This window comes from Apodemus sylvaticus, chromosome 17, assembly GCF_947179515.1.
Source record: "Apodemus sylvaticus chromosome 17, mApoSyl1.1, whole genome shotgun sequence".
In the NCBI taxonomy this organism is placed as follows: Eukaryota; Metazoa; Chordata; class Mammalia; order Rodentia; family Muridae; genus Apodemus; species Apodemus sylvaticus.
In genome coordinates, this window is record NC_067488.1 from 71,315,175 (window position 1) to 71,343,084 (window position 27,910).

At 49.5% G+C, this 27,910-nt stretch overlaps 1 protein-coding gene across 1 annotated transcript; it reads left to right on the plus strand.

The window, feature by feature from the left end:
- The first annotated feature begins 3,041 nt into the window (after positions 1-3,041).
- On the plus strand, positions 3,042-27,781 carry Arf3 (ADP ribosylation factor 3). Its single transcript, XM_052160590.1, has 5 exons — positions 3,042-3,234; positions 22,862-23,099; positions 24,145-24,255; positions 24,454-24,578; positions 25,062-27,781. The coding sequence occupies exons 2-5, from the start codon at positions 22,952-22,954 to the stop codon at positions 25,221-25,223; spliced, it is 546 nt and encodes a 181-aa protein (XP_052016550.1). The 5' UTR covers positions 3,042-3,234; positions 22,862-22,951; the 3' UTR covers positions 25,224-27,781.
- The last annotated feature ends 129 nt before the right edge of the window (positions 27,782-27,910 follow it).

Here is a 27,910-nt window from a genome sequence, read left to right on the forward strand (position 1 = left end):
GTTGCTGGGATTTGAACTCAGGACCTCTGGAAGAGCAGTCAGTGCTCTTAACTGCTGAGCCATCTCTCCAGCCCTCTATTCCACAGTTTTGTCTGACCTTGGCCTTTGTCCCAGATTGGCCTCAAAGTCAGAGATCCATCTGACTCTGCTTCCCAAGCGCTGGGATTAAAGGCCTGCGCCACTACCCTGGACTGCTGTTTCCTTAGTCACAGCTGATTCTTCAGCCCCAGGTGTCCAGTATCAAGTGTCCAAGCAACATGAAAGTTTTACTTTAGGGTTTTTTGTTTGTTTGTTTGTTTTTAAGATGGGGTCTCTCTCTATAGCCCTGTCTGGTCTGGAACTTACTATGTTGATCATGCTGACTGTGAACTCACAGAAATCTGCCTCTACCTCCAGAGCCCTGGGATGAAAGATGTGAACCACCACATCTGCACTTTAGTGGTTCTTAACTCAAAATGAGATGTAGACTCTTTTAGAGACTCTTGAATTTTTCCCTGTAACTTCCCAATCCAGGCTTCAGTTGTTTGCCCTTGGCATGATCATCGAAATCCTCACAACAGCCCACTGAACTCTGAGCACATGATGGCTTTTCCAGCCTGGACTTCAGATGCCACCACAATCCTCCCCAAAACACAGTCAGGTCTGTGACAGCAACATCTCACTCCTCCTGCCCAAATACAACCTGAGGAAGAAAGGGTTTATTATAGATCGTCACTGAAGTTGGAACTCAGAGTGGGAACCTGAGGCAGGAATGGAAGGAGAGGCCATGGAGGATTGCTGCTCAGCCTGATTTCTTATACACCTCACAACTGTGAGGACTTCTACAGTGAGCTTGGCTTCCTCAAATCACCGCTCAAAGAAAACGTCCCTCAGGCTTTTTTGTAGGCCAAGCGGATGAAGCAAGACCTTTTCTTTTCTTTTCTTTTTTCTTTCTTTTTTTCCTTTTTCCTTTTTTGTTTTGGTTTTTTGGATTTGGTTTTTTTTGAGTTAGGGTTTCTTTGTATAGGGCCTCGAACTCAGAAATCCGCCTGCCTCTGCCTCCCAGAGTGCTGGGATTACAGGCGTGCGCCACCACCGCTCTGCAGCAAGATCTTTTCTTTATTGTGGTTCTCTCTTCCTGCATGACTGTAACCTGAGCCCAGCTGACATAAAACTACCCAGCACAGTAACCATATTTTGGGGAGTGTTTTGCCTTTAAGAATACAGAATTTGGGCTAGGGAGATAGTTCAAAGTACTAATAAAGCAAGCCTGCCCCGAGTTTGATCCCCAAAACCTGTTTTAAAGGGTGGAGGGTGAAGAGACTTTTACTGACCATTCTTACCTGGAGGGCCTGGTTCCCAGCACCCAGGTGGGGCAACTCACAACTGCTTGTAATTCTATCTCCAGGGGATGTTACATTTTTCTCCCTGCTGCAGATACCCACACTTACAGGCACATACTCACACACAAAGACAGATGTGCCTATGCATAGTTAAAAATAAACCCATCTGGCTGTGTGTGTGTGAGGAATACCTTTAACTTAAGCACTCAGGAGGCAGAGGCGGGCAGATTGTATGTGAGTTCAATGCCAACTTGGTCTATAAAGTGAGTTCCAGGCCAGGTGGGGCTACATAGTGAGCCCCTATTCAAACACAATAATAACAAATATTTATTTAAAAAAGCTGGATGCCTATGGTGTAATGAAACGCATTCCTAAAGCAAGCTAGGGGATGAAGTCAGGAGAATTGCACAGAGGTAGCCTGGAGTGTTTACTATGGCAGCAGAAACCAGAGATCCTGGTTGGGTTTGCCCCAACAATTGAAAAGTCAAGAACTGACTCCTGAAAGGTGTCGTTTCTAATTTCGGCATCTTCCCAGGGCACAAGTGCACCCACGATCTCTCATACAAGCACACACAGGCTAAGTTAATAAATGGAGAAAATAAACTAAAACCAGAGCTTAACAAAGGTCCTCAACCGCAGAGGGTTCTGAGTGGGGACAAGTATAATTCTCTTCGTTATCAATAAGCTCCTAGTTCCCCGTCTCTTCCTTCACCTTCTCTGGCTGCTCTGAAGCCTGCTCTGTAAACCAGGCTGGCCTTGAACTCCCGGAGACTCTTTAACTCCACCTGTCTCTGCCCCCTCAGTCTCCAGTGCTAGGACTAAAACCCTGTGCCACAACCGCCCAGCCAGTTGTGTGATTTTTGAGGTAAACAGGAGAAGACAAACTGGTATAAAGGTATAAACCTGAGATGGATGTGGCAGGGGATAGACACTGAGTGGCCACTTTCCTGCCTATGATTTGGAAGGAGACAAGAGTTATAATGTTGCACCAGGCAGGCTCTTAGACTTGGTGTTTGGTGTTTCTGGCGAGGTCCCTTCTAGTGCAGATTCTAACATAGCTGTGGCTAGTCCCAGGCAGTGTCTCCATCATGTCCAAAGATGAGTGTCAGGGAAGGAAGGCGGGGACCTGGGTGCTCTTTCCCTGGGATACTAAAATCCAGACTCATCTAGAGAGACTTCATGAGAGCCGCCTCTGAGTTTCTGCCCTCAGTCTTTCAACCTCCTAGATGACCCTGATCAGGTGTTTCCTCTAGTATCTTCAATGCATCGTTCTTTCTCCTCTTTCTTTATGAGAAAGGATCTCAGAGAAAGTATTCCTTAGGAATTAGGGAGCTGGGCTGATTAGCAGGTGGAGCGGCGTGTGAAGCGCTGTTTATTAGGAGTAAGACCGGACCAGGGCAGGTTACAGCATCCGTTTCCGCTATCCATACTCTTCTTAGGCTCTGCTTAAGAAACCCCAGAGACTCCCTGGCCCGAGCACCGTGGCCAGCGCAGCCAGAATGTGGCAAGGCCCCCGGGGCTCGCTCGGGAGCCTCCACTTCGGTGCCTTCGGATCCTCCAGCCCCCACACAGGCCCCCGCCTAGGCTCAGCTTCTGCACCGGCTGCTTTTGCTGCAGCCGCTGCCATGGTGATGGGTCTCGCGAGAACCGTCGCTCGCTACCGCGCACTTCTCGCGCGATCGTGGAGGTGGGAAGTATCCCGGGCTGGGGTGGGTGTTCGCCGCACAGCTCCTGTCGCCGTCGCGGCTTCCGGTGCTAGGTGGAGGGAGGGCAGGAGGGAGCCGGGGAGCGGGCCAGCGGACCAGCTTCGCCGCGGTCGGCTTGCGGAGCGGGAGGCGGCGGCCGGAGAGCCAGGCGGAACCTGCGGGGGCGGGGGCGGCGGTGGCAGCCGCGGCGCAGGGAGCAGGAACAGGTTCGGAGCCGGAGAGGGAAGGCGGGTCCGGGCAGGGGAGAGGCTGGGTCGGAGTGGGAGCCCGAGGCCCTCCCCGCCGCGGTCCGGCTCGCACCGCCTGGCGAGGTGCGGGAGGGGGGGTGATCCTCGCAGAGCCGGGGACCCCAGCCCCACTCCTGCCCCCGCAGCTGAAGGACACCGAGCTGGGGTGGGGGCGGGGGCGCACACGGATTTGTCCTCCGCCTCGCCCGAGGGGGCGACCTGGGCTGCAGAGGTGAAGCTTTGGAGGGTCGGGGGCGATGGGGAGGCAAGCTGACCAGTGAGAGGTGACGCGGGGGCGGTGTGGCTGTTTGGATCTTTTCCTTGTGTTTAAGGGCTGTGAGGAATTGCTGCCTTTTCTCTCTCCCTCCCCCGCCTGAGCTGTTGGGACCAAAGAAAAGCCTCGCCGTGGTTATTCGCCCTCACCCATCGCGCGCGAGGCGTGGGGGGCCGGGGCGTAGCATCAGGGCCTACTGGTGGGGCACGGCTGCTCGCGGGTCTCACGGAGGAGGTTGCGCTCTGCTTTGGGGTGTTGGGAAGGGCAGGTTGGGAAGAGGGCAGCAGGTGGGGAGAGGGTGGAGAGGAGGCTGGAGAAGGGGGAGGGGGACCTGAGCTAGCTTGGAGGAGAGAGGTGGGGCCTTCCTCCCCCAGGCGGAGCGGGGGCGGTCTCACCGAAGGAGGGAGCATCTTGTCACTGGCCCTGAGTTTGTGTCTTCCAATCCGCTTTCTTTCTCTAGGAAGTACCAGGATTCCCGGAACAGAAAACGAAGCCATTGCTTAACCCCAGTCCTTTGAAGGAAGGAGGGGGAGGTGGGGAGGGAAAGTTCCCTGTTAAAAACTCAGGGTCGTGTAGTTAAGTCGTGACTCTTTTGGAGAGACTTGTGCCTTTTGGGGGTTATATTGCTGCTGGTTTCTGGGCCAGGAAGAATGTGGTGGAGGGTTATGTGGTTAGGAGTAAGAAGAAAATAGTGAGGTCATTAGGGTGAGGGAGACTGGTAATGTAAAACCTGTCTCTGTTGCTGTTGGATTGGGTCACCCTTGGGTCTATGGCATGAAAGTTTTATTGGGAGGAGATCTGCTGCAGGAGTCTGATTGCTTGAGTCATTGCAACAGGATGGAATCTAGTCTCTGCATATCTCCATCTCTGTCCCTAGTCAGGTAGATGGGGACTGTCTTTGCTGTTGTTTGGGGATAGTATCTCCACTGTGTGCTGCATACAGTGGCCATTGGGTTGGCCTTTTGCATATTGGACCTGCGCTTGAATACATTGTTAAAGGCGGATCCACTTGGGTTCAGCTTTTCACAAAACAAGGCACTGACCTTGGAGGCAGTTCCCAGGTGTCACACAGTCGCTCCTGAAGCCATGCAGTTTTCTTCTTTTTCTCCTTCCTTCTCCTTCTCTTCGTTTGTTTGAGATGAGGTCTCTCTGCGTAGTCAGTCCCTTTGCCCCGCTCAGCCTAACAGCTGCCTGCCTCTGTCTCTGAGTGCTGAGGTCGACCTGGGAGCCGCAACAGACCCTTACTTCCTTTTTTGAGACAGGCTGGGTTTGAACTTTTTATAAGAACACAGGATGGCAATGTGCAGAACTCTGCAGGGTTTGTGGCTCCTGCGTAAAGAAGTAAGGAGGGCTGGCTATGGTGACAGGTCTGTAATCTCAGTGCTGGAAGATGTAGACAGCAGGTAGACATAGGCCAGCCTGGATCACATAGCAAAACTGTCTCAAAAACAAAATAAATAAGACCCAGCGAAACCCTGACACATTTGGAGATAGTTGAACAATTAGAAGTCTGAAGGGTGTGCTCATCTGAAGCCTTTCAGCGCTTACTGTGAGGAGGATGGAGTTCAAGGACAGAGGCTTTCTCTATTGACGAGAAGGAAAACTTTCAAACCAGGGAAACTGGAATCTTCATGTAACTTTGGAAGTAGATACCAAGAGGCCCTCGAGTCAGAGCACATGAGTGAGTGCGTGTGTGCGTGCGTGTGGCTGCTGATGTGTTTAGAGGCAGGATTGAAGCTGAGCCATGGGAGCAGACAAGATGGGGGCAGGCTCTCCTGTTGGAGCTGTACCTTTTACACATTTGGTAACTTGTTTGCACTTAAGTGTTGCTTTTCCTTGTGCGTAAAGAGTGGGCTGTCTAGTTAAATGAGATGATAAGTGCAAAGTCCCGAGTGCTGCCTAGGGCAAACACCTGTGTGTGAGTGTTAACTGCAGTTAGTAGCTGCCGTATTGTAGCATGACCCCAACCCTCAGGCAGGGCTGCGGTAGGAGAGCAGGCTAGTGGAAGGGCAGCTGGGCCTGTGTAAAGGGACATTGTTACAGTGACTTTACTCAGTGCCTGCTGAGTGGTAATGTTTTGTTCTTATCTGTCACTTCTAGTGTAGCTCTTGATGCTTCAGCAAGAGGTGAAGCTGGAGCGAGCCATCTTGGGCTTAAGGGCGGGGTGGTCCTGAGTAGTGCTGGTCAGAAAGGTCGCTGTAGGGCTGGGCAGTTGATTCGGCGGATAAAAGCTCCTGCCAGCAAGCTTGAAGACCTGAGTTTGATTCCATGCTCCTGCCCCAGGCCCACATGGTAGAAGGAGAGGACTGATTCTTTCATAGCTACTTTCTGGCTTCCAGACAACAAAAATGATGTGAAAAGGAAAAAACAAATCAAGAAAAGGTAGAGGCTAGAAGAGTAGGAGGTAGAGGCCAGCAGAGGCTATGTGAGACCTTGTGTGGATAACAAAAAGCCTCCTCTCCCCAACGGGCTCAGTGCTAGAGCTTGGTTGGTTCTTGTACAGAGGCCTGGAGTTCAGTTCCCAGCACCCACTTCCAGAGCTCAGCTCTAGAAGACCCAACAAATCCTGTTGGCCCGGGGCCCTGTTGGTAAAGGAAGAGATGGCTTGTCAGTTTAGAGCACTTGCTCTTGCCGTAGGCTCCACATTCCTTCAGCCCCACCTGGAGGCTCACAGCTCCTTAACTTCAGGGACCCGCTGTCTTCCGGCTTAGTGGGCAGCAGTCAGGTACATGATACCTGTACGTGACGACAAAGCATAGGTGCACATGAATATAGCAAATAAATCTTGTAGGAATGGCGAGGGTGGGGCTGGGTTGGCAGAGTGCTTTCTTGTTAAGCATAACCCTGCTGTGTTCTGTGTCCAGCGGGTATGGTGCCGCTACCCTTGGGGGGGTCAGAGGTAGGAGGGTCGGAAGCTAAAGATTGGGGTTGCAAAGATGCCTCAGTAGTTAGCAGTAAGACTGTTCTTCTAGAGAACCTGGACTTGATGTCCAACATTCACATGGCCTCTGCACTCCCCAGACACAAAGGGGACACCAGGGGAACACAGGCGTCTATGTAAGCAAAACACCAGAAGTCATAAAATAAATAGTTCTTTTAAAAAAAATTAGTCATTTTCAGCTAGACGTTGAGTTTGAGACCAGCCTGGGATAAATGAGACCCTGTGTTACAAAACAAAAAAATCTGAAATGGTGGTGACTGAACATCCTGGTAGAATTTAGACGTTCTGTTTGCTGGGAATTCAGGGTCTCTGCTGACTAACTTTTCAGTTCTGTCCATTGAAAACGTTAAGCTCAGCTGGGCAGTGGTGGCACGTGCCTTTAATCCCAGCACTCTGGGAGGCAGAGGCAGGCAGAACTCTGAGTTCAAGGCCAGCCTGGTCTACAGAGTGAGTTCCAGAACAGCCAGGGCTACACAGAGAAACCCTGTCTCGAAAAAACAAGGGGGGGGGGGGGAGACCAAAACATTAAGTGTTGTGTGTCTGTCTTGCATATATTGTGTTAATGTCTGGAGATTATGCTGTCCTTAATTTTCTGTCAAGCCTCTCCATTGTGAGATCTGTGGTGAATGGGGTGGAGAGCTAATGAAACACTTCCATAATAAAAAGAGTCAGAAAACATTTGGAAAGAGTTCCCAGAAAAGTGAGGACTTCCTTGGACAGGGTGCCACCTTTGGTCCCAGCACTCTGCAGGCAGAGGCCAATGGACCTCTGAGCTGAGTTCCTATGTAGCCCTGGCTGTCCTGGATTTTACTCTGCAGACCAGGCTGGCCTCGAACTCAGAAATCCACCTGTCTCTGCTTCCCAGAGTGCTGGGATTACAGGCGTGCGCCACCACCGCCCGGCTTATCTGCTTTTATATGAGTAAGAGCGTCAGAACCCCCTGGAACTGGAGTTACAGACGTTGTAAGCTGCCATGTTGGTGCTGGGAGTTGAATTCAGGTCATCTGGAAGAACAGCCAGTGCGCTGAACAGCTGAGCGGGTTCTTGCCACAGAGACCCTATCCTTAAATACCAACCAACCAACCAACCAAATGAAATGAAGGCTCCAGGGGTCAGTGAGGCTTTGGGCTTAATACAGTGGTTCTCAGCCTGTGGGCCACCTAAAACCATAGGAAATATCAGATATTTACAATTTATAACAGTTGCAAAATTACAGTTATGAAGTATCAGCGAATAATTTCATGGTTGGGGTCAGCACGACCTGTCAAGCTATATTAAAGGTCAGTGTTAGGAAGGTTGTGACCCACTGGCTTGGCTTAGGTAAGGCACCCAAAGCCTGAAGACCTGGAGCCCATACAGTGGAGAGAACCTGTGCTCGGACATTGTTCTTTAACCTCCACGTGGGACATGGCGCACACCTGCCTACATATACCACATACACATGAAATTAAAGCGTGACTAAACTAGAGAGTTCAGTAGCTGGTCCTACCTGGCATCCATATTGGGCATTTTCTGTCTCTTAACTTGAGCTCCAGGTGACCCAAGGTTCCCCTGTAGCCACCTGCACTCACGTGTGCACTCCCCACTCTCCAGGATTACCGGGCCCACCTTTAATCCAGTGCTAGGGACTCGGAGGCAGGCGGAGTTCAAGAATTCGTTCCAGGCCAGCCAGAGCTACATAATGAGACTCCATCTTTGGATGGATGGATGGATGGATGGATGGATGGATGGATGGATGGATGGATGGATGGATGGATGATCAGTCAATTGATTAATCGATCTTTTAGTATTTCTAACAGTTTCCTGTGTCTTGGGGCTTGGCTACATGTGTGCCTTTGTACCACACACGTGTAGGGCTGGAGGAGGTCAGGAGAGCTGTCACATCCCCTGGGGCAGAAGTTACAGATACTGATGGCTGCTGTGTCAGTGCTGGAGTTGGTCTTGTCTCCTCTGGAACAGCAGCCTGTATTCAATGTGCAGCCATCTCCAGCCCTCCCCTCCCTTCTCAGTGCTGGGATTAAAGGCACATGCCACCACTGCCAGCTACAAACATTTGTGTAAGTTTCTTTTTTTTTTTTTCTTTTTTTTAAAAAAAGTGGAAGGTTCATATTCTAGTTTGGGAAAGTATTGTCCAGGGTGTGACCTTTATTATTATTTTTTTTTTATTTTATTTTTGTTTTTCAAGACAGGGTTTCTCTGTGTAGCCTTGGCTGTCCTGGAACTCACTCTGTAGACCAGGCTGGCCTGAAACTAAGAAATCTGCCTGCCTCTGCCTCCCAGAGTGCTGGGATTACAGGCGTGCGTCACCACCGACTGGCTGGTGTGACCTTTTGTGTGAATGTTCTAGATTTTTTTTAACAGTTCTAGAGAGGAAGGACCTGTTAGAAAGAAATGGCTTAAGACTTGAGGGTTGTCCGTCCGTCCCCAAGAAGGGTCATGTAACAGTGTGGCAGGTCTCTTGGTGCCTTTTAGCTCTCCCATTGCTGATTGGAGTCCAGCATATACACCTTTATTTCTGTATCTGTGTGCTTCCATTATGAATGTCTAAAATGAGTTTAGGATGCAAGAGAATATTTGCTTTCTATTGAAAAAAGTTTTGTGTGTAAGATGGTTTTTTATGTAGCCTAGGCTAGCCTCAAACTAGCCATGCAGTTGAAGATGTCTTTGAACGAATGATCCTTCTGCCTCTAACTCGGTGGTGTTAGGATTACAGGTATATGTAACCACCCCTGGTTTATCAGTGCTGGGGACTGAGCCCTGGGCCTTGTGCACGCCAGCCAAGCACTCCGCCAACCAAGCTATGTTTTCTCTTTTCGAATAAAGCATTTAGACTTCACCTTAAATAGAACTATAATCTTTAATACATAAAATGTTTTATTGAGGAAGTGGGGCGGTCACGGTGTTGGGGAGAGTAGGGGACATAATGAGAACCTTTGTTTTCTCTTTTTGTTCTCTCTTCTTCCCAGATGCCTGCCTGCCCGCTTTCCTCTTTCTTCTTCAAGTATAATTGGACCTTTTCTTGTTTTTGTTTTTGTTTTTGTTTTTGTTTTTTGTTTTAAAGATTTGCCAGGTGGTGGTGGCCCATTTTAATCCCAACACTCAGGAGGCAGAGGCAGTTGAATCTCTGAGTTCAAGGCCACCCTGGTCTACAGAGAGAGTTCCAAAGCAGCCAGGGCTACACAGAGAAACCCTGTCTTGAAAAAGACTTATTTTTATGTGCGTATTTTGCTTACATGTCTATAGATGTGCACCGTGCGTGTGGAGGTTGGACAAAGCTGTCACATCTCCTGGGACTGGAGTTAGAGATGGCTGTGAGCTGCCACACGCGTGCGAGACCCTAACCTGGGTCCGCCACAAGAGCAGTCCGCGCTCCTAACGTAACCAGCTGCCTCTAGCACCACTTTTTTTTTTAAAAAAAAATGTTTTATTTACTTTCACTTTTTTAAAAAAATAGTTGTGTGCGTGCGCATATGTATGGCTCTGTGTGTGTGTGAGAGAATGCATGCCACTGTGTGGGGTGGGGAGGTGCATGACTGTGTGTGTGTGTGTGTGTGTGTGTGTGTGTGTGTGAGAGAGAGAGAGAGAGAGAGAGAGAGAGAGAGAGAGAGAGAGAGAGAAAGAAAATGCATGCCACTGTGTGTGGGGGGAGGTGCATGACTGTGTGTGTGTATGTGTGTGAGAGTGTGTGTGTGTGTGTGAGAGAGAGAGAGGGAGAACGGTGACAATTGTCCTTTTTCTCCTTCCTCTGTGTGACTCCTGGGTATTGGACTCAGATTTTCAGTCTCGGCAGTAAGCGCCTTTGCCCGATGAGCCATCTTTTTGAGAGACATGCGCATTCTAGACTGTCCTAAGTTTGTTATGCAGCCCACGGCAGCCTGGGTCCGCCTCCCATGTGCTGTGATTACAGGTGTACACCATCCCCGTGCCTCAGCAGGTTCTCCGTCCTCAGGAACTTGAGAGTCTGAGAACATGGGAACCACTTTTCTAGTTTGTCAAGTTCAGAAGAGGGCTGGGGGCCACAGGTGGATAAAGTTCTCCTTGACACTGCAAATGTCCTGTCATCCTCAGTGGAGCTATTTACAGAGAGCCAGTCACTCAGTCCAGGTCAGTCCTGGTGCCTTGTGCAGGGACATGAAGCATGCAGCAGCCTCTGCAGATAAAGGGCTCAGTCAGTGTAGGGATCCCAGCCTTTTCCTCTGCTGCAGTGTGCACAGAAAGTGCTACTAGGACAGAGGCTAGAATCCTGAGCCGATGGATGGTTGGGTCTAAGGCTCAGTCACCAGAAGTCCTGCCTAGGCATCCACGGGCTTTGTGATCCCTGTCTCCAGCTGACGTGCAGTGCCTCGGAAACTTCCTTTGGGAAGCTTTCCCTCTGGAAAGCGAACCAGACAAGTTGAATAAACCACACTTTTCTGTTTCGTTAGGCTCTTTAAAAAGAAGAAAAATGTAGTTTATGGGTGTTTTGGTTGCATGCACTTCTGCACCACATGCCTGCAGTGCATGTGCAGGTCAGAACGCGTCTGATCTCCTGGGATGGGGTAGCAAGCACAGTTGTTGTTTTTTTTTTTTGTTTTGTTTTGTTTTGTTTTTTTGAGACAGGGTTTCTCTGTGTAGCCCTGGCTAACCTGGAACTCACTCTGTAGACCAGGCTGGCCTCGAACTCAGAAATCCGCCTCCCTCTGCCTCCCAAGTGCTGGGATGCACCACCACGCCCGGCTGGGGTAGCACAGTTGTAAGCTGCCATATTGGTGCAGAGAATTGAACCTGGGTCCTGAGAGCTGCCAGTGCTCCCCACCAGTGAGCCGTCTCTCCAGCCCCCCTTAGTTTCTGCTGTAGTGGTTGGCCTTGGCCAGATTCTGGCTTTCTGTTTGACTTGTGCACTGTGAATGCCATCTTGATCTTGTGCACTGTGAGTGCCATCTTGTCCAGGGGTCAGAGAGTGTAAGACTGTCCACTCTCTGTCCATGGTCACTGATGTATTTTCAGTGTTTTTTTTTTCTTTTCTTTTTTGTTATTCTTTCTCTTATATCCCAGCCACAGTGTCCCTCTCTCCCTCCCTCCACTCCTTCCAGTCCTCCTCCCACTCCCCTCTCCCAGATCCATTCATCCATTTCCCTTTAGAGAAGAGTGGTTCTCCCAGAGACATCAACTGAACATGGTGTGACAAGTTGCACTAAGACTAAGCACAACCTTTCATATCAGAGCTGGATGAGGCAACCCAGTAGGAGGAAAGGGTCCCCAGAGCAGGTGAACGACTTAGAGACAACGCCCACTCCCGCTGTTAGGATTCCCACAAAACTTAAGCTAACAACAATGACACAGATGCAGAGGACCTGGCTCAGCCCCATGCCGGCACTTGGGTATCGCTCTAGTCCCCGTGAGACCCCACGAACCCTCTTAGTTTATTCTGTGGGCTGTGTTCTCATGGTGTCCAGACCCCTCTGGCTCCTACAGTCCTCCCTCCCTTCTTCAGGGTTCCTGGAGCTCTGCCTAATGTTTGGCTGTGGGATTTTGCATTTGCTCCCAGCAGTTGCTGGGCACCGATCTATGAGGACAGCAGAATGTCATTAGGAATCAGTTCATTAACTTTTTTTTCCCATTTGTGTTTGATTCTGATCCATCCTCTGGTTCTTAGCCATCCAGGCAGTGTCAGGCCTGGACTCACCCTTGTGGTTGTGGGCCTCAAGTTGGACCAGTCATTGGACAGCTGAGGGGTCTAAGGCATTCAGTGATTTTATTTTTATTTTTATTTTTATTTATTTATTTATTTATTTATTTATTTTGTAGCAAGGAAAGCATAGTGTTTAGGCTTTCCACAGCTGGAGGTAACAGCAGCCACAGAATAGCTGCATTTGGAGCAGCTGTAAGCAGTGCAGATTTTAAGAAATAGAAAACTGAGCAGGGGTTGGTGAGATGGCTTAGCATTAAGAGGATCCAGGTCCCCAGCACCCACATAACAACTCTCGACTGCTTGTACCTCCAGAGCCTCTTCTGTCCTTTGCAGGTGCGGGACACCATCATGGTGCATAGTCACACATGCAGACATACACCATACACATAAAATAAGGCAGGTGCCACTATAACCAGCTTAAAACAGCACAGTTACCCACGGAGCCTTCTCTCTGGCTCCGAGGTTTTATTTTGTTTTTCTTTGTTGTTTTTTTTTTTTTTTTTTAGACAGGATCTCACTTTGGAACTTACTACATGGACTAGGCTGGACTTGAAACTCACAAAGATCTTCTTGCCTTGCCTCCTGAGTTCTGGGGTTAAAGACATAGCCCACCACACTACACCCAGCTAGAATTTATTTATTTTTTCCAGAGAGAGGATTTAGCTCAGGGAGCCTTGAACTTGATATGTAGCTGTGGATGTTCTTGAGTTTATGAAAGTAGCAAGAGCTGCGAGTGAGATAAGCCCAGTATCACAGGCAGACGCGGCTCGTGACCGGGTGTTAAGGCAGTAAATGCAGGCAAGGAAAGCTGCTGCAGCTTATGTGCCAGGATAAAGACCCAACAGAACGCAGCCTGGAGAGAAAAGGGCTGTTTCACCTCACAGCTTGTACTTGATCATGAAGGGAATTCATGGCAGGAACCTGGAGGTGGGGGCTAATACAGAGACCTTGGAGGACCGTGTTACTGGCCTGTTCTCCCAGCCTGCTTTCTATATAACCCAGGACCGCCTGTGCGGAGGTGATGCTGCCTGCAGTGGGCTAGAACCTCTTACTCACCAATCGAGACCTGTCTCACAGACTTGCCTACAGGCCAGTCTGATGGAAGCCTCTTATCAGTGGAGTTTCCCTCTTCAGAGATGATTGCAGGTTGTGTCAAGTTGACAGACCAATCAGTATAGAAGGGGAACAGTGAGATTGCTTATTGGATAAAGGTACTTGTCACCAGGCCTGACAACCTGAGTCTGATCCTTGGAATCTATGAGGCAGAAGAAGAGAAGCAATTCTTAAAAATTGTTCTCTGACCTCCACACACGTTCCACAGTGCGTGCACACACCAGAGAGGAGCAGCAGCTGCAGTGGCTGGGTGGAGGGAGGGGCTCCTGTCCACCCCCAGCCCGTGCGCGAGGCTCCTTTCACAGGTGCGGTCTCTGGAGAGTTGAGAGTCTGGGGATGAGTAGTGGTGGCATTTGCACAGCAGTGTGATGTGTTGACCTCCCTGAACCTGAGAGCAGTTATGATGGTAAGCTTTGTATGTCATTCGTAACCAGAGTATATGGCTAGAATACTTTTAATCCACTGGCTTGTCCTTAAACGGTCTATTTTCTCCCATTTCTCTGCTCTATTTAGTTTGTTTTTATTATTTGTTGGGTGGGAGGCTGTTGTGAGACTCTCTGTGGAGCCTAGGCTGGTATACATTGTGACCCTCCTGTCTCAGCCTCACAACAACTAGAGCTTTTATGTGTGGTCTTTATTTTCTGTGATTAGTGTTTTGCCTGTGTGTATGTGTGTACAGCATGTGTGCCTGGTGCCCATGAAGATCAGAAGGAGGGGTCTCAGGCAGTTGTGAGCTACCCCGTGGACTCTGACTGAACTCATGTCCTCTTAACTGCTGAGTCCTCTTTCTGACCCCCAGGAGTCGGGGTTTGTTTTGATTTCAGATAGGGTCTCACTACGTCCCAGCTCTTAGCCTCTGAACCGTCGTTCCAGTGTCCCAGCTAACATTTTTTTCAAATTTTCAAACTGACATTTATTTGTGTATGTGTGAGAAGGCAACTGTCACAGCACACACAGGAAGGCTAGAGGATAACCTTTGGGATCAAACTCAGGTCACCATATTTAGTGGCAAGCGTGTTGACCTGCTGAACCATCTTTCTGCTTCATACCCGTTCCTTTGTGTGTGGGAGTGTGGCGTGTGTGGGAGCACCATTCTGTGTGTGTATGTGTATGTGTGTGTGCGTGCTGAACAACTGTGGGTATCCTTAACAGTGACATCTGTTTGGCTGGAGATGGCTCAGTTGTTAAGGGCACTGACTCCAAAGAGTCTTGTCTCTGCTTTCTTACCATCAGCGTCACAAGTGTGTACCACCATAGCTGGCTATTTTTAGGTGGGCTCTGGGGCTTGAACTCTGGTCTTGTGCTTTTCAGGGCAAGCACTTCAGTGACTGAGCCATCCCCCATGCTGGTTTTGTTGTTTCTTTGAGACAGGGTCTTTGAGGTCCGGGCTGTTCCTCCATTCCGCCATTCCGGCCTCTGGGGTGCTAAGATTGCAGGTGTGAGCTGCCACCCCAGGCTTAGCATCTCATCTTAGTGTAATCAAATGAAGGCTGGACAAGAAAACACTGGTGTTCTTACAGAAGCCGTCCTGACGCTCCCGGGGAGCTTTCCCACGGCCCGTCAGTGAGCCAGGTGCTGATGAGAGAAGGGAGCACCTGTCACAGCCCAGACAGGTCATTCATTGACAGGCTGAGGCTGAGGAAGACTCTTTGCTGAAATGTACTTTAAAGTCTCTGTCTCCCCAATTTTAAACAAGATGGGGATTTGCCTAGAAGAAAGTGAAAAAAGGCCGTGGTAGAGGCATCAGTAATTTCTGTCATCTGAGGCTATCTTACTTTTTTAAAGGTTCAGTTACTGTTTGCATCGGTGATTTCCAGGTTCTAGGATCCCCACCCCCACCCCATCCATTGGACTTCATATTTTTTGCACAAAAATAGAAGAACAAATTGCTCTTGTAGAAGACCCAAACTTAGAGCAATAAAGTCAGACAACTTAAAACAGCTTGTAGCTCCAGCTCTGGGGATCTGATGGTCTCTTCCGGCCACTGCCCTGTCACTCACATACATATACCTGTACCATGGAAATAGATTAAAAAACCAAAGAAATCTGTATTAAGTTTTAAAGCAAACATCCTTATCCTTACTAGATGTATTCCTCGCTTCTTCTTCTTCTTTTTTTTTAAAGATTTATTTATTTTATATGTAAGTACATGGTAGCTGTCTTCAGACACACCAGAAAAGGGCATCAGATCCCATTACAAATGGCTGTGAGCCACCTTGTGGTTACTGGGATTTGAACTCAGGACCTCTGGAAGAGCAGTCAGTGCTCTTACCCGCTGAGATATCTCTCCTGCCCTCACTTTTTTCTGACTGAAGAGTTGTCATCCAGTTCCAAGTTGTCATTGACTTTTCTATTCTTCCTCTTACATTTAGTCCATTATTAGACCCTGTGAGTTCTATTTTTTTCTGAGACAGGGTCTCTCTATTTGACCCTGGCTGTCTTGCTGTCTAGACTGACCAGCCTGGCTTTGAACTCGGAGAGATCCTCCAGCCTCTGCTTTCAAGTCCTATGCCCAGTGAATCCTACTGTATTGGTGTTTCAAATCTCTCTTGTCTTCTGCTGCTACCTCTTGCTACCAGGAACTTAAAAAAAAAGATTTAACTTGTTTTCCATAAAGATGCGCATTTTGCCTGCATCTTTGTGGTGTATCCTGTGTGTGCAATGCCTGTGGGAGCCAGAAGAGGGCGCTGGGTCCTCCGGACCTAGAGTTCCCAGACAGTTGTATTTCTGCCTCCTTTACAGAGCTGAGACTATAGCTGTGTGCTGCTGCACTGTGTGTGCGTGTGTGCGTGCATGCGTGGGCAGTCCTGGGATGGAGCCAGCACTTTCTGTGTACTCGGTAAGCTCTAGAGCAGAGTCCTCAGTCCTCGCTTGGTCCCCTCTTCCTTGTCAGTGTACCCTTTGCTGAGCCAGGGACACACAGACAAAAGAAATGCTTCCTTGGCTTTGAAAATTGTACAGTTTACTGAGATAACAAGTTCCTATGTTCTGACTTAAGTGTTTTTGAGAAGAAACGTAAGATGTATAGATGTCTTCAGACATGGCTGGTACAGACTTCAGCCCCAGCACTTGAGGCAGAGGCAGGCAGATCTCTGTCTAGCCAGCCAGGGTTATAGAGTAAAATCCTGACTCCAAGAGAAAAAAAAAGAGAAGGTGGAGGACACAGCAGCAACAGCTGGATGTGGTGACCTACTCCTATGTTCCCAGAGACCAGGCAATCTCTGTGAGTTCAAGGCCAACCTGGGCCACATAGTGAGCTCTAGGACATGCAGGACTACATAGACCCTGTCTCAATAAACAGACAGACAGACACAGCTGAAATTATTACACACATATTACACACATACATTACAGCTATGACTAGCCAATAACTAATCCAGGACATTAATGGAGACTCACTGAGCCCTGAACGCTTGGTCTGGTGGTTATCAGTGTTTCAGGTTCCATTCCTCTTGGTGATAGAGTGCTCGATTTGAAAACGACCTGGGACACCATTGCTCTTCCTGACTTGCCAGGCCGTGGAGGGTCAGAAGGTTCTTCTGCCTTCCTCTGGACTCTGAAGAGCATGGTTGAGCCAGATCCAGCATCTTCCCCTCGGAAGCATTTCAGGACACATGCTTGATCCAGCATTGCAATCAGATGGGAGGACCGTGTCTGGCTGACAGGGCTGTTGACCATCACAGCACCCTGAGGCTAAACACACAAGTCAAGGTGGCTGAAAATAATATTATTTTTATTAAGTCCTGGGAATCAGACTCAAGAGGTTCATGCATATAGGAAGATACTTTTCCAAGTGAGCTGCCTGGCCAGTTTAGCTGCTATTTGTTGTTGTTTATTGTTGCCATTGTTGTTGTTTTAGGAATGCATTCAGGTACAAGGAAATGCATAGGGTTGGAGCAATAGCTCAGCTGTAAAAGGCCAAGGCTTCCAACGAGAGAGATCATGGTTGTCTGTATAGGCAGGGGTTGGTGTTCCTGGCACTGCTAAAAGCTGCCACTGTCCTAGTGGCAAGGACAGAGTGCTGTGTCTTAATAGGAAGAGAGGAATAGAGAAAGTCAGAAATGAGTCTCCTCTGGAATGCTAAGTCAAGCTCTTGATTATGCTAAAAGGGAGTCATATACCCTGGTTGCTCCAGCTTAGTGGCTACCAGGTATTAATTAGATCTCCGTTAGCTTCATTTGCATATTAACAAAGGGGAAGTTTCACCAGTTGTGCTCTAGTCCTTTAAGGATGTTCCTGAACTAGTTCTAGGGTCAGCTGTGTGTGGAAAATTGCCAGGATTTGTCAGCTCCTCCTACCCAAGCTAAATTGTATCTGGGTTTATTAAAGATAGATAAAGATATTTAATAAATAGTCATAGTATTACGGGAGGGACAGTCATCAACTGTACAGAATTTTTAAATTCCTAAAGACACTACAAATTCAAGAAAGGGTAGGGTTTAGATATCAGTTGGGAGAGTGCTTTACTGGCCCCTAGAACTGAGTGCGCTAGTCCAAGCACATATATATATATAATCTCTGCTCTGGGGAGGATGGAGACAAGAGGATCACAGGTCATCCCTGGCTGATCTTTCTAAAAGCATCTCTGTTACTCTGTTTCTCTATCCCAAGAGTAGAGAAAGTTTGCAGTGAGGATTGCTGCTTCTTGTTAAGTATGGGGTTAAGCATCGGTAAGCCAGTGTGATTGTTCAGGAGGTGAGATGCAGAGGGCAGAGCTGTCAGGCTGAAGGCTGGATCTTTGGAAGATCTCCTGAAATGGCAAAAGCCATTTTTACTGGGTCACAGTCCACCAGACCTCTGGCTTTAAAGAATTAAGTCTGTGGGGCTGGAGAGATGGCTCAGCAGTTAACAGCCCTGACTGCTCTTCCAGGGGTTCTGAGTTCAAATCCCAGCAACCACATGGTGGCTCACAACCATCCGTAATGAGATCTGACGCCCTCTTCTGTTGTGTCTGAAGACAGCTACAGTGTACTTACATTTAATAAATAAATAAATCTTTAAAAAAAAAGAGAGAATTAAGTCTGTGGTGATAGTGGACAGGGAAGAGGACATAAAAATGACTTTTTAGGGGTCATTGAGCTAGCAGGTCAAGGTGCTTGCTACCAAGTGTGAAGCCTGAGCTTGGTTCCTGGAACCCTTGTGGTGAGGAGAGAGCCAGCTCCCTTCGTGTCTTCTGACCTGTGTGTGTGCGTAGCATGCCAGATGTGCATATACGCATAAGTGAAGGAGAAATAAAATTGTTTTGAGTGTTCCCATAGGACAAAGCCAAGGTGGCTGGTCCGTGTGTCAGCCTCAGGTATCTCCTCCCTGGGAGCCAAGAGGGGCTCATCACACAAAGGCGTTGTCTCCTGTGTCAGTGCAGCCTGGGAGACATTCTGTTAATGACTTGTTTCCCCCAAAACAATGAAGTACGTCCCCCCCCCCTTTTAAAATTACATTTACTGTGTGTGTATATAGTGTCCTCACACTACCACACGTGTGTGAGGTGGTCAGAGCACAACCCTGAGGAGTTGTGCTTTCCTTGCTGTGGGTTCTGGGATCTGGCTCAGGTGAGAAGGCGCAGGTGAGTCGTCTCGCTGGCTCACAAATGTGTGTGTGCTAGCAGTGTAACTGAAAACTAAAACAAATGTCCATGCTGGATAAAAGGATACTGTGTGGTCACTAGAGATACAGCTATAAAGAACGTACACACAGGCCTAGAGAGGTGGTGGTTAAGAGCATGTGTTATTCTTGAACAAGACAAGCGTTTGGTTCTCAGCACCCACATGGTGACTCAGAGCCATCAGTAACTCCACTTTCGTGGGATCCGATGCCCTCTGGCATCCTCAGGCATATACACAGTGTACATACATAACATAGGCACACACACATCCCAGTCTAAAACACTATTTTTTTTTTAAATGCACACATTTCAGTTGTCATCTGTGCTCTATGCCTGGTCTATTGGCTCCCTCAGTTTTCTCCAGGTCTGTCTCCATCCTTGCCGTAACCAGTCTCCTCCCTCCCTTCCTTCCGGTGTCTTACTTCCTGCCTGGTAGGGCTTTTAGAAAGAGGTTCGGGCTAGCTTTGGAGAAGCAGGTTTATCAGACAGCTTTGTGGCTTTTGTCTGTGGCCTGTCCATCATCTCAGATTTATTTCCATTAATGTCCCCCCTCCCAGCCTTTATTTTGGGTATGTGGTGACAATGACAGTAGGCAGTGAACATGGAGATATAGTGCCTGCAGCTTTGGTACGAAGTCCATTCTCAATGACTCCCCACATCCCCCCTGCCCAATTCCACATTAACTCAAACTGGTATCAACTCGATAGATAGCTGTGGGTAGCTTTGGACTTCTGTTCCTTTTGCCTCCGGTCTTGTGTTGGGATCACAGGTGTATCACCATGCCCAGCGTTACAGCACGTTGATAACTAACCTTAGTTTATAGATACGAATCCTGCTGAGCACAAGAAATGATGCAGGGATGTCTCTGGTTGAAGCTCAAGTCAGTATGCATGACGGACCATCCACAGTGATGGTAGTCATGGAGTGAAGACAGGCCCACGGAGACAGGATGTAGACCTTGCAGAGGACATGGCGTTTTAATTAGGGAGATAACTATGGACCAGTTAATAAGAAAGCAAGTCAAGGATAATGTGTGCTGCATGAGAGGCTCACGTCTTTCAGGGACTTTGCAGGGCAGCTGTGCGGCCAGCCTCTCTTTCTCCCTGGCCTTCCTGCTTCTTCCTCTTGGTGCTTCACTAGAGCCTGTGTCTCTGTTGTCAGGTTAGGACCAACTTTGAATTGTAACTTCAGCATGACAGTTGAGCAGAGAAGTGGAGCAGAGGGTTCTTTAGAGGTTATGAGCCAGGAGTATTGACTGCTGATTCTCTTTCAGCTGCCGGTCTCACTGTAATCGTGTAATGAGTGCTAGCTTGGTTATGAAGCGGTGAGAAGTGTGTGATGTAAGCCTAATAACAAATCATCAACAAATACCATCTCTCTGCTCCATCCCAAGGAACATGGCACAAGTTTTCCTTGTGGAGGTCATGGTACCAGAAACCCCACTGCCATAGGTTGCCGAGGGTGGGGTGACCTGATCTTAGTATCTGGACAAGTATCCTGTTACTACTCCTCCCTCCCCTTCCTGCCCTCACTGTAGGACTGTGCAAGAGCCTTGGCCCCGACTGGATGACTTGAGGCTGGAAGGACAGCAGGGCTGGCGAGGGGGCAGCAGGGCTGAGGTTGAGACCTAAAGTCCAGCAAGCCCCGTGGCTAGGGTGTGAGCCTTGTGGGCAGAGAAAGGGCTCTTCTGGGAGAGCCCCACCTGGCTCCTTAGTGGGAGTCTGGGGATGTCTGAGGAGGGAACACTGCTCCACTCAGTTCTTCTTTATTAGACAGCCTAGTACTAAGTCCTGCTCCACTCAGTTCTTCTTTATTAGACAGCCTAGTACTAAGTCCTTAGGGGCTGTTGCTCTGACTTCTAGGCACTAGTCTGGAATTTGCTACAGAGGAACAAGAGAAACAAAAATGACAAAAACAAGCCTGAAGAAGTTTTCAAAAAAGTGTCTAAACTCCCAGCAGACTTCCCGATTCACCTCGTAACGAGGATCCTTGCCTGTCCACCTCTCACATTCCAGGATTTAAATGCGCTCTGTCCTGACCTGCTCCTTTGCCTTCTGGGTTTGTGAGAGGGGGGTGTCACTGCTTTCCAGATCCTCGGGAGTGCCAGCAGCTGGCATATGGTGATCACTGAGCACACATGTGTCACTGATCCCGCTGACACATGCCTCCCGAGGACAGAGCTGGCTGGTGTGGGTGCTCTGCGCCCCCCGTGCATGACAGTTTCACAGGTGCATTTCTAGGCCAGGTATAGTGCACACCTGTAATCCTAGCGCTTAAGAGGTGGAGGTAAGAAGATCAGAAGTTCAAGTTTATCCTTGGCTACATAGTGAATTTGGGGTCAGCCTGGATAATAGGGACCTTAGTGCAAACATTTTCAGGTGGATGAAGAGATGACTTTAGGTAAGAGTGCTTGTTCTTGCAGAACACCTGAGTTCAGTTCTCAGCACCCACATAGCAGCTTACAGTCAGTCATTTTTTAAAAAGAGGTTTGTTTATTTATGTATCTTATGTACACGAGTGCTTTGTCTGTCTGTACATCTGCACACCAGACGAGGGCATTGGATCCCGTTATAGATGGTTGTGAGCCACCATGTGGTTCCTGAGAATTGACCTCTGGAAGAGAGCAGCCAGTGCTCTTAGCCACTGAGCCATCTGTGTAGCTCCCCTCATAGCCATTCATACCTCCAGTGGAATCTAAGCCTTCTGCGGGCACAAGGATGCACATGGTACAGAAATATGTAAAATCCTCATGCCTAAAGTAAGATACGTAGATATAAAAGCAGTGAAACATGTTTTTAAATGCTTCTTTGTTTGTTTAGGTGGGTGGGGTGCTGTGGGAGGCGGTCTTGCTTCGGAACTGGCTTGGAGCTTCAGATCCTTCTGGAGCCGCTTCCCGATTGAGTAGCTTGTGAGTGAGCACTAGCACATCCGTCTGGCTATGGAGTCTGTGGCTCTCTGTCCCTGGAGAGGAAACGATGCATAGTGTGTGTGTCTGCTGAGAGCAGTGGTGTCCCACAGCCTCACAGTGGCTCAGCGCTCTCCTCGCCTGTTTGGAGGGCTGTCAGTGCTGCTGTGAACTGGTGAACACTTAGTTTGCTTGAGCTGGAGGTAAGGTTGAGCGAGATCTTCAGAGTTCATTTGACTGTTGAACTGCACCAAGCATTGCTTAGGTTTTGGGAACACAGTGCTGCAGTGCCTCTTGGTTTTGCTATGGGAGCTTGAAGCAACCAAAGGTTTTGAACCAAAGGACCTGGTTTGGGCTTTAAAATCACTTTGGCTGTTTTGTGGAGAACAGGCTGAAGGGTTAGGGAAGACAGAGCGACAAGATGATTGCTTACCTCCTTGTAGGTGACCTTGTGGGACAGCTCTTCCTGGGCGAGCCTGCGAGAGCTCGAGCCTTCCCACCCTCCCAGCTCTGGATGCAGTTGTATAGGCAGGGCAAGTGACAGCAGTGCAGAGTGGAGATACCCAGCTGCCTTTAGGGGTCCTGCCTGCCTGCTGTCTTACTTCCTCAGTTACACGGGTGGAAGGAAAATAGAAATTCAGGAGAGGAAGGAACATTCTCTTGACTAGAGCAGAGGGTAAACCTCAGGAGCCTGGCAGGCCTGAGCCTTGTGAAGAGTCACAGGGCCTTGTTCCACTCTTCCGCCTTCTCAGAAGTCTCCGGGTAAGGTTGGTGGAGGGAGAAGTGCATGGGGTTGCAGTGCTCTGGTGTAGCAGAGAAATCTCCAACTAGAGCCCTCTCCAGTTTTAGGTGCAGATCTGCAGATGGAGTAAACACCTGCTCACCTCAGTGGATACTGGCATTGCAAGGGTCCTACATGCCTCCTGCTTTGCCTCTGCTCTCAGACTTTCAGTTTGTGTGTGAGTGGGCCTTGGTATTCATAGTCCCTTCTGGTGTTTAGCCAGTAGTAAATGAACTCCAGCTATGATGTTGGCAAATTCCATGAATGTGAAGTCCTTACAAAGAATTGATGGTGAGGAGTTTGTGTTTCCTTTGTCTAGGATCAAGCCCTCCATACCAGGGACCAGGCTAAAGCCAGATCACCACTGCCCCTACCTGGGCCCCATTGACTTCAAGCGGCCACTGTAATCATGGGCAATATCTTCGGGAACCTTCTGAAGAGCCTCATCGGGAAGAAGGAGATGCGCATCCTAATGGTGGGCTTGGATGCTGCAGGGAAGACCACCATCCTGTACAAGCTGAAACTCGGGGAGATCGTCACCACCATCCCGACCATCGGTAAGGACGAGCTTGGCTGTGGCTGCGGGGAGGCAAGCTGGGGGCCTGCTCCACGATCCCCCACCTGGCCTGTTCTCCCCAGGCAAGTCCATGCACTTCGTGGGCTTCAGAGAGAGTGTCTGTTTAACTTTGGCAGGTGCTGGAGCTGCCGTTTGCCCACCTGCCCTGGCCCTCCCTGATGCGGGAACTTCCGCAGCCTGGCACTTGGCAGTTGCCCTCGGGCGTTAGGGTTGGTTTGTTCTCTGTGTTGTTTGGAAAGCAGGTGAAAGGCTTTGATGTTCCTGCCAGAGGCCTGGAATTGCTTTGGTTTAGATCTTCAGTGGCAATCTTGGTTAAGACCTGCCTGTTCACGGGAGAACATTTGCTACAAACACGGAGCTGGGGGTCATCACCCTGAGGGGGCTCTAGCTGGGGCTCCTGTTGAGACTTTCCATTGCCTCTCTACCCCACATCTTAGCTTAGAAGTCTCTTATTGGTCAAGGGACAGAATAAAGTCCTTTCTTTGTAGAATGGGGACCAGAGTCTGAGTGAACAGGGGAGCGGTGGCTTGTATTTTCCAGGCAGCTGTGAGCTTCTGATCAGAGCTTGCTGTTGTTGACTTCTTCAGTTTTCCTTCCTAAAAAATACATACATTATAATAATATATAACATACACTTACTTTTATGTGTGTTTGTGTTTTGCCTGTGTGTGTGTGTGTGTGCCATATGTATGCATGTCTAGTGAACATGGAGGTCAGGACAGCTGTCAGAACCCATGGAACTGGAGTTACGGATGGTTGCGAACCACTCTGTGGGTACTGGGACTTGAACTTCGGCCTTTGGGAGAACAAGTGGTCTTAATGACTGAACCATCTCTCCAGCCCTTTTAAATTTCCTCTTGGGCTACCCAGGTCAAAGACTACAAGGTCCCAGTATCCCTTAAGTTTTCTGCTGTTAGTGTCACATCTAAAGCTGAGAAGAAATGGAGTAAGCTTATCAGGTTATTATTTGTAGGTCTGGTGTTTGAGGCCAGTGTCCATTGACTTTTTTTTTTTTACCTGCAAAGGATTTAATGTGGAGACAGTGGAATATAAGAATATCAGCTTTACAGTATGGGATGTCGGTGGCCAGGACAAGATTCGGCCCCTCTGGAGACACTACTTCCAGAACACCCAAGGTATGACAGTTTCTGGCGTGGGCATTGCTGGGCTTGTATAGGTATAGGGCGTGGCTGTTCTCTTAGTTATGGCCACACCCTTGCCCTGATGCAGCTCCTGGAAGTGGAGAAAAGGGAACATGTGTCTGAAGGGTGTGGCGAGGTAGGACAGGAGACATCTGCTGTCTCTGTGTGTCCCACGCTCTCTCTGCTCTCCAGGCTTGATATTTGTGGTTGACAGCAATGACCGGGAGCGAGTGAATGAGGCCCGGGAGGAGCTGATGAGGATGCTGGCGGAGGATGAGCTCCGGGATGCTGTTCTCCTTGTGTTTGCAAACAAACAGGTGAGCCTTCGCCTTTGCCTGCATCCTGGCTAGGAGTCATGGGGCCTCGGGCGCGTGGATGAAAGGCCTGGGACTACTGCTGTCAATGTGCAGTGTGAGAGAAGACGCACTTGGCTTCTTCGTGCCCCTTTCCTTGTTCCCCAGCCCAGCTGTGTCTAGCAGCATGTTAGTCCTCAGGATGAATGTGGTAGTCTGTCTGTTCAGGGTCTTTATCCTCCCTGTAGTTCCGTGCACTGTATTTAGTAGAGCTGGCCTTGCTCCTGCTGTCAGACTTGTTTGGTATCTGAATCACACACACTTCTCTATCTAGTTCCTTGGCTCTGCAGGTCTGGGACTACTGGGCCTGGAGCAGTTCCTTCAGATCTTGATCTGGGTTTCCTGAGATAAGGAGAAGGTAGCCATATGTGTGCCTTTGGCAGTGGGTGCTGTAGAAGCCTTTGAAAGATCCTGAGGTGTCTCTGTGTGTGTCCCCTTGCACTGCAGGATTTGCCCAATGCCATGAACGCTGCTGAGATCACAGACAAGCTGGGACTGCATTCTCTGCGTCACCGCAATTGGTACATCCAGGCCACCTGTGCCACCAGCGGGGACGGGCTGTATGAAGGCTTGGACTGGCTGGCCAATCAGCTCAAAAACAAGAAGTGAGAGCCAGGCAGCCCTCTCTTGACTACCCCACCCACTCCTGACACATACCTGTTGTCTCCTTACCCCACTTCCCCCTTTCTTCCTCTTGAAAGTGTGGCCAAGGCCCTGGGTATCATGTCCACATGCCCACAGGCACCTTGCCTCCCAAGCCTCCCTCCTCCTTCCCTGTGCAGACATGGTCTGCCCCCACCTGCTGTCCTGATGATGAGTCATTCCTGCTTCCTGGATTTAAGACAGAATGAAGCTGTATGGTTTCGTGGGGTGGTCCCCCTGGGTTTCAGGAGGAAGACTGGGGTGTTCTCTGTTTGCTGTTTGGCACTGGTTGCTGTGCTCCTGGCATCTGAGTCCCTTCCCTGTGTCCCTGGCCACTCTCTTCCCTGTCGTCCTTTCCTTTGACACCCTCTCCAATCTACATGGACATTGCACGGGCCTCCCTGTGTGCGTGCATGTGTGCGCCTGTATATACGTGTATAGAGAGATATATATGTCGGGTCAGGGGAGGGAGCAGAGCGCAGCTCAGGGCTTGCAGCCAGAACACTGCGCACGAGGACTTGTCACCTGTCCTTCCATGTTGGCGAGATAAGGGGATGTGGGTAGGTCCCACAGGTGGCGTTCCTGGATGTTAGGGTACATGATGGGCTCCTACAGCCATCTGTCTTTATCTTTCCTTCTCCACTATTACGAGCACATGAAATGGCATTGATCTCTGGGTGACTGTTCCCAAGGAGCTGCCATCCTACTCTGCCTCATTAGTAGGAAGGAAAGGAGCCCTGTCACGCATTCAGTCTAGAGTGTTGTATTGATCTTCCCCACTGCCCTCAGATCTGCTCCCCAGGGACTCAGAGGGAGGTGGGTTAGTGGGACCTGCATGTAGAGGGTGGACAGTGGTCTGGGGAAGGCCTCGATCTTCCATCTTACTCTCATGAGGAGGAGAAGGTAAGGCATGGAGCAGTCATGTTCCTGCCTTCTGGTCTTGGGGGCCGGGTGGGTCTATCTGTCAGAGATATTTTCCCCTTAGTAGTTCTGCTGGCCTGGTGAGGACTGACCAGGTCTAATAATGAGAAGCCATGGGTTGGGGGGGTGACATAGCCCGTCTCAGTATCAACCCCTGTTCTCCAGTTCTCTGTCTAGTGCAGGACCAGGAAAGATAAGTTTCTGTTAGCCTCGATGTCCCATCCCCCTCCATTCTGGCAGCTTTCCCCAGTCCTCCCTGTCCCTGAAGAGGTCTGTGGGGTTGGAGTAGATACCTAGGGCCCTGCATGGGTCCTGCTGAGGCTGGAACTGTGATCCATCTTCAGGGCCCTCCCTCCATTGTCTACTTGTTCAGTTGCTGCTGCAGGTCTGTAGAGGGCGCCTGTTCCAGAAGCGCTGACCTGGGTCCTGACTTGTCGCTGCACTGAAGCTGTGGCTGTTCTGTGGGCTCCTGTGTGTGCTGGCTGCGCCCTGAGCTCCAAAACAGTTACCCATAACCTCTGCTAAGGTCAGGACCCTGGGCTCTCTGCAGTATGGCCGAGGGACCCTTCCCAGAGGGCTGTTCTGATCTCACTTGGTGGCCAGGTTTCCTGCTACCTTTGTCTATAGCAGCAGATAGGTTCCCCAGCCTACCGTCAGCTGAGCTGTGTGAGGTCCCAGGATGTCTCTCAGTGTGCTCTGTGATACCCCAGACACCACGTGGGTGTGTGCTCTAGACCTGGTGTGTGTGTGTGTGTGTGTGTGTGTGAGATCTCTACATGGGGGTGCCAGGGGTTCTGTTTCATTTTAAATGGGTTCCTTCCATTTCCCGGGTTCCTCTCTTTATTGTTCCTGTCCTCCTGTCGCCCTCACTCTCTCTGCCATTTCCAAGCCCCCCCCCCCCCCCCCCCCCCCCCCCGTTGCTGCTGTGAGCGCCTGTTTGCCTTCTCAGTTCACTCACCACTTTGCCTGTTTGGTTTTATTTTTGTCTTCTATTTGATTTTCTACTCTACCTTTGCTTTGAGATTGGTGAGGACTTTGCCTCTTTCTCTGCCACGCTCTCTGACCTCCCACTTAGATGCTAGTTCCAGATAGGTTTTGTACATTGCAGACTTCATTCCATTCCTGCGCCCCTTACCACAGCTTCTTATTTTTCCCACCTCCTGGGACCAACCTGAGGCTGAGCGGACTGAGGCAGCCTTGAATGTTTCCTTGGTGCTGCTCCAGACATGTCCAGCAGGGGGCAGCAACATCCTGGTGATGCCTCTGGCTTTGTGGGAGGTGGGGGTCTTTCTGCACTCCCGGTTGGTCTTTAGGGGTTGGGTGTTTCATCCCATTTCTGTGAACTCCCTCTCTTGCCTTTTTCAAGTTGGTTTAATTTTTGATCTTGTTCTCCCTTTCTTTTTGGAGACTCCTCCCCCTTCCCTCCACCTCCAAAATTTGTGGTGTTCCAGTGGTATCTGCAGTTCTGAAGTGGGTTTTTTCTTTTTGCTTTCTCTGGAATGTGGACTGTACATGTTTAATAACTTGCCTTCTCTATTCTTGCTCAAAAGTGTGGGATAATGCAATGACTGTGCCCTGGTTGGAAATTAAACTTGTTTTACGCAGCTCTGGAGCAGTCCTCGTCCTTGGTGGCACTGTGTGGCAGTGGGAAGCTGCCACTGTGTGTGTCCTCTCCACAGTGTGCCTTTCCCTGCAGAGGTGGGAGGAAACGCCTCAGCGCATGGAGAGTAAGT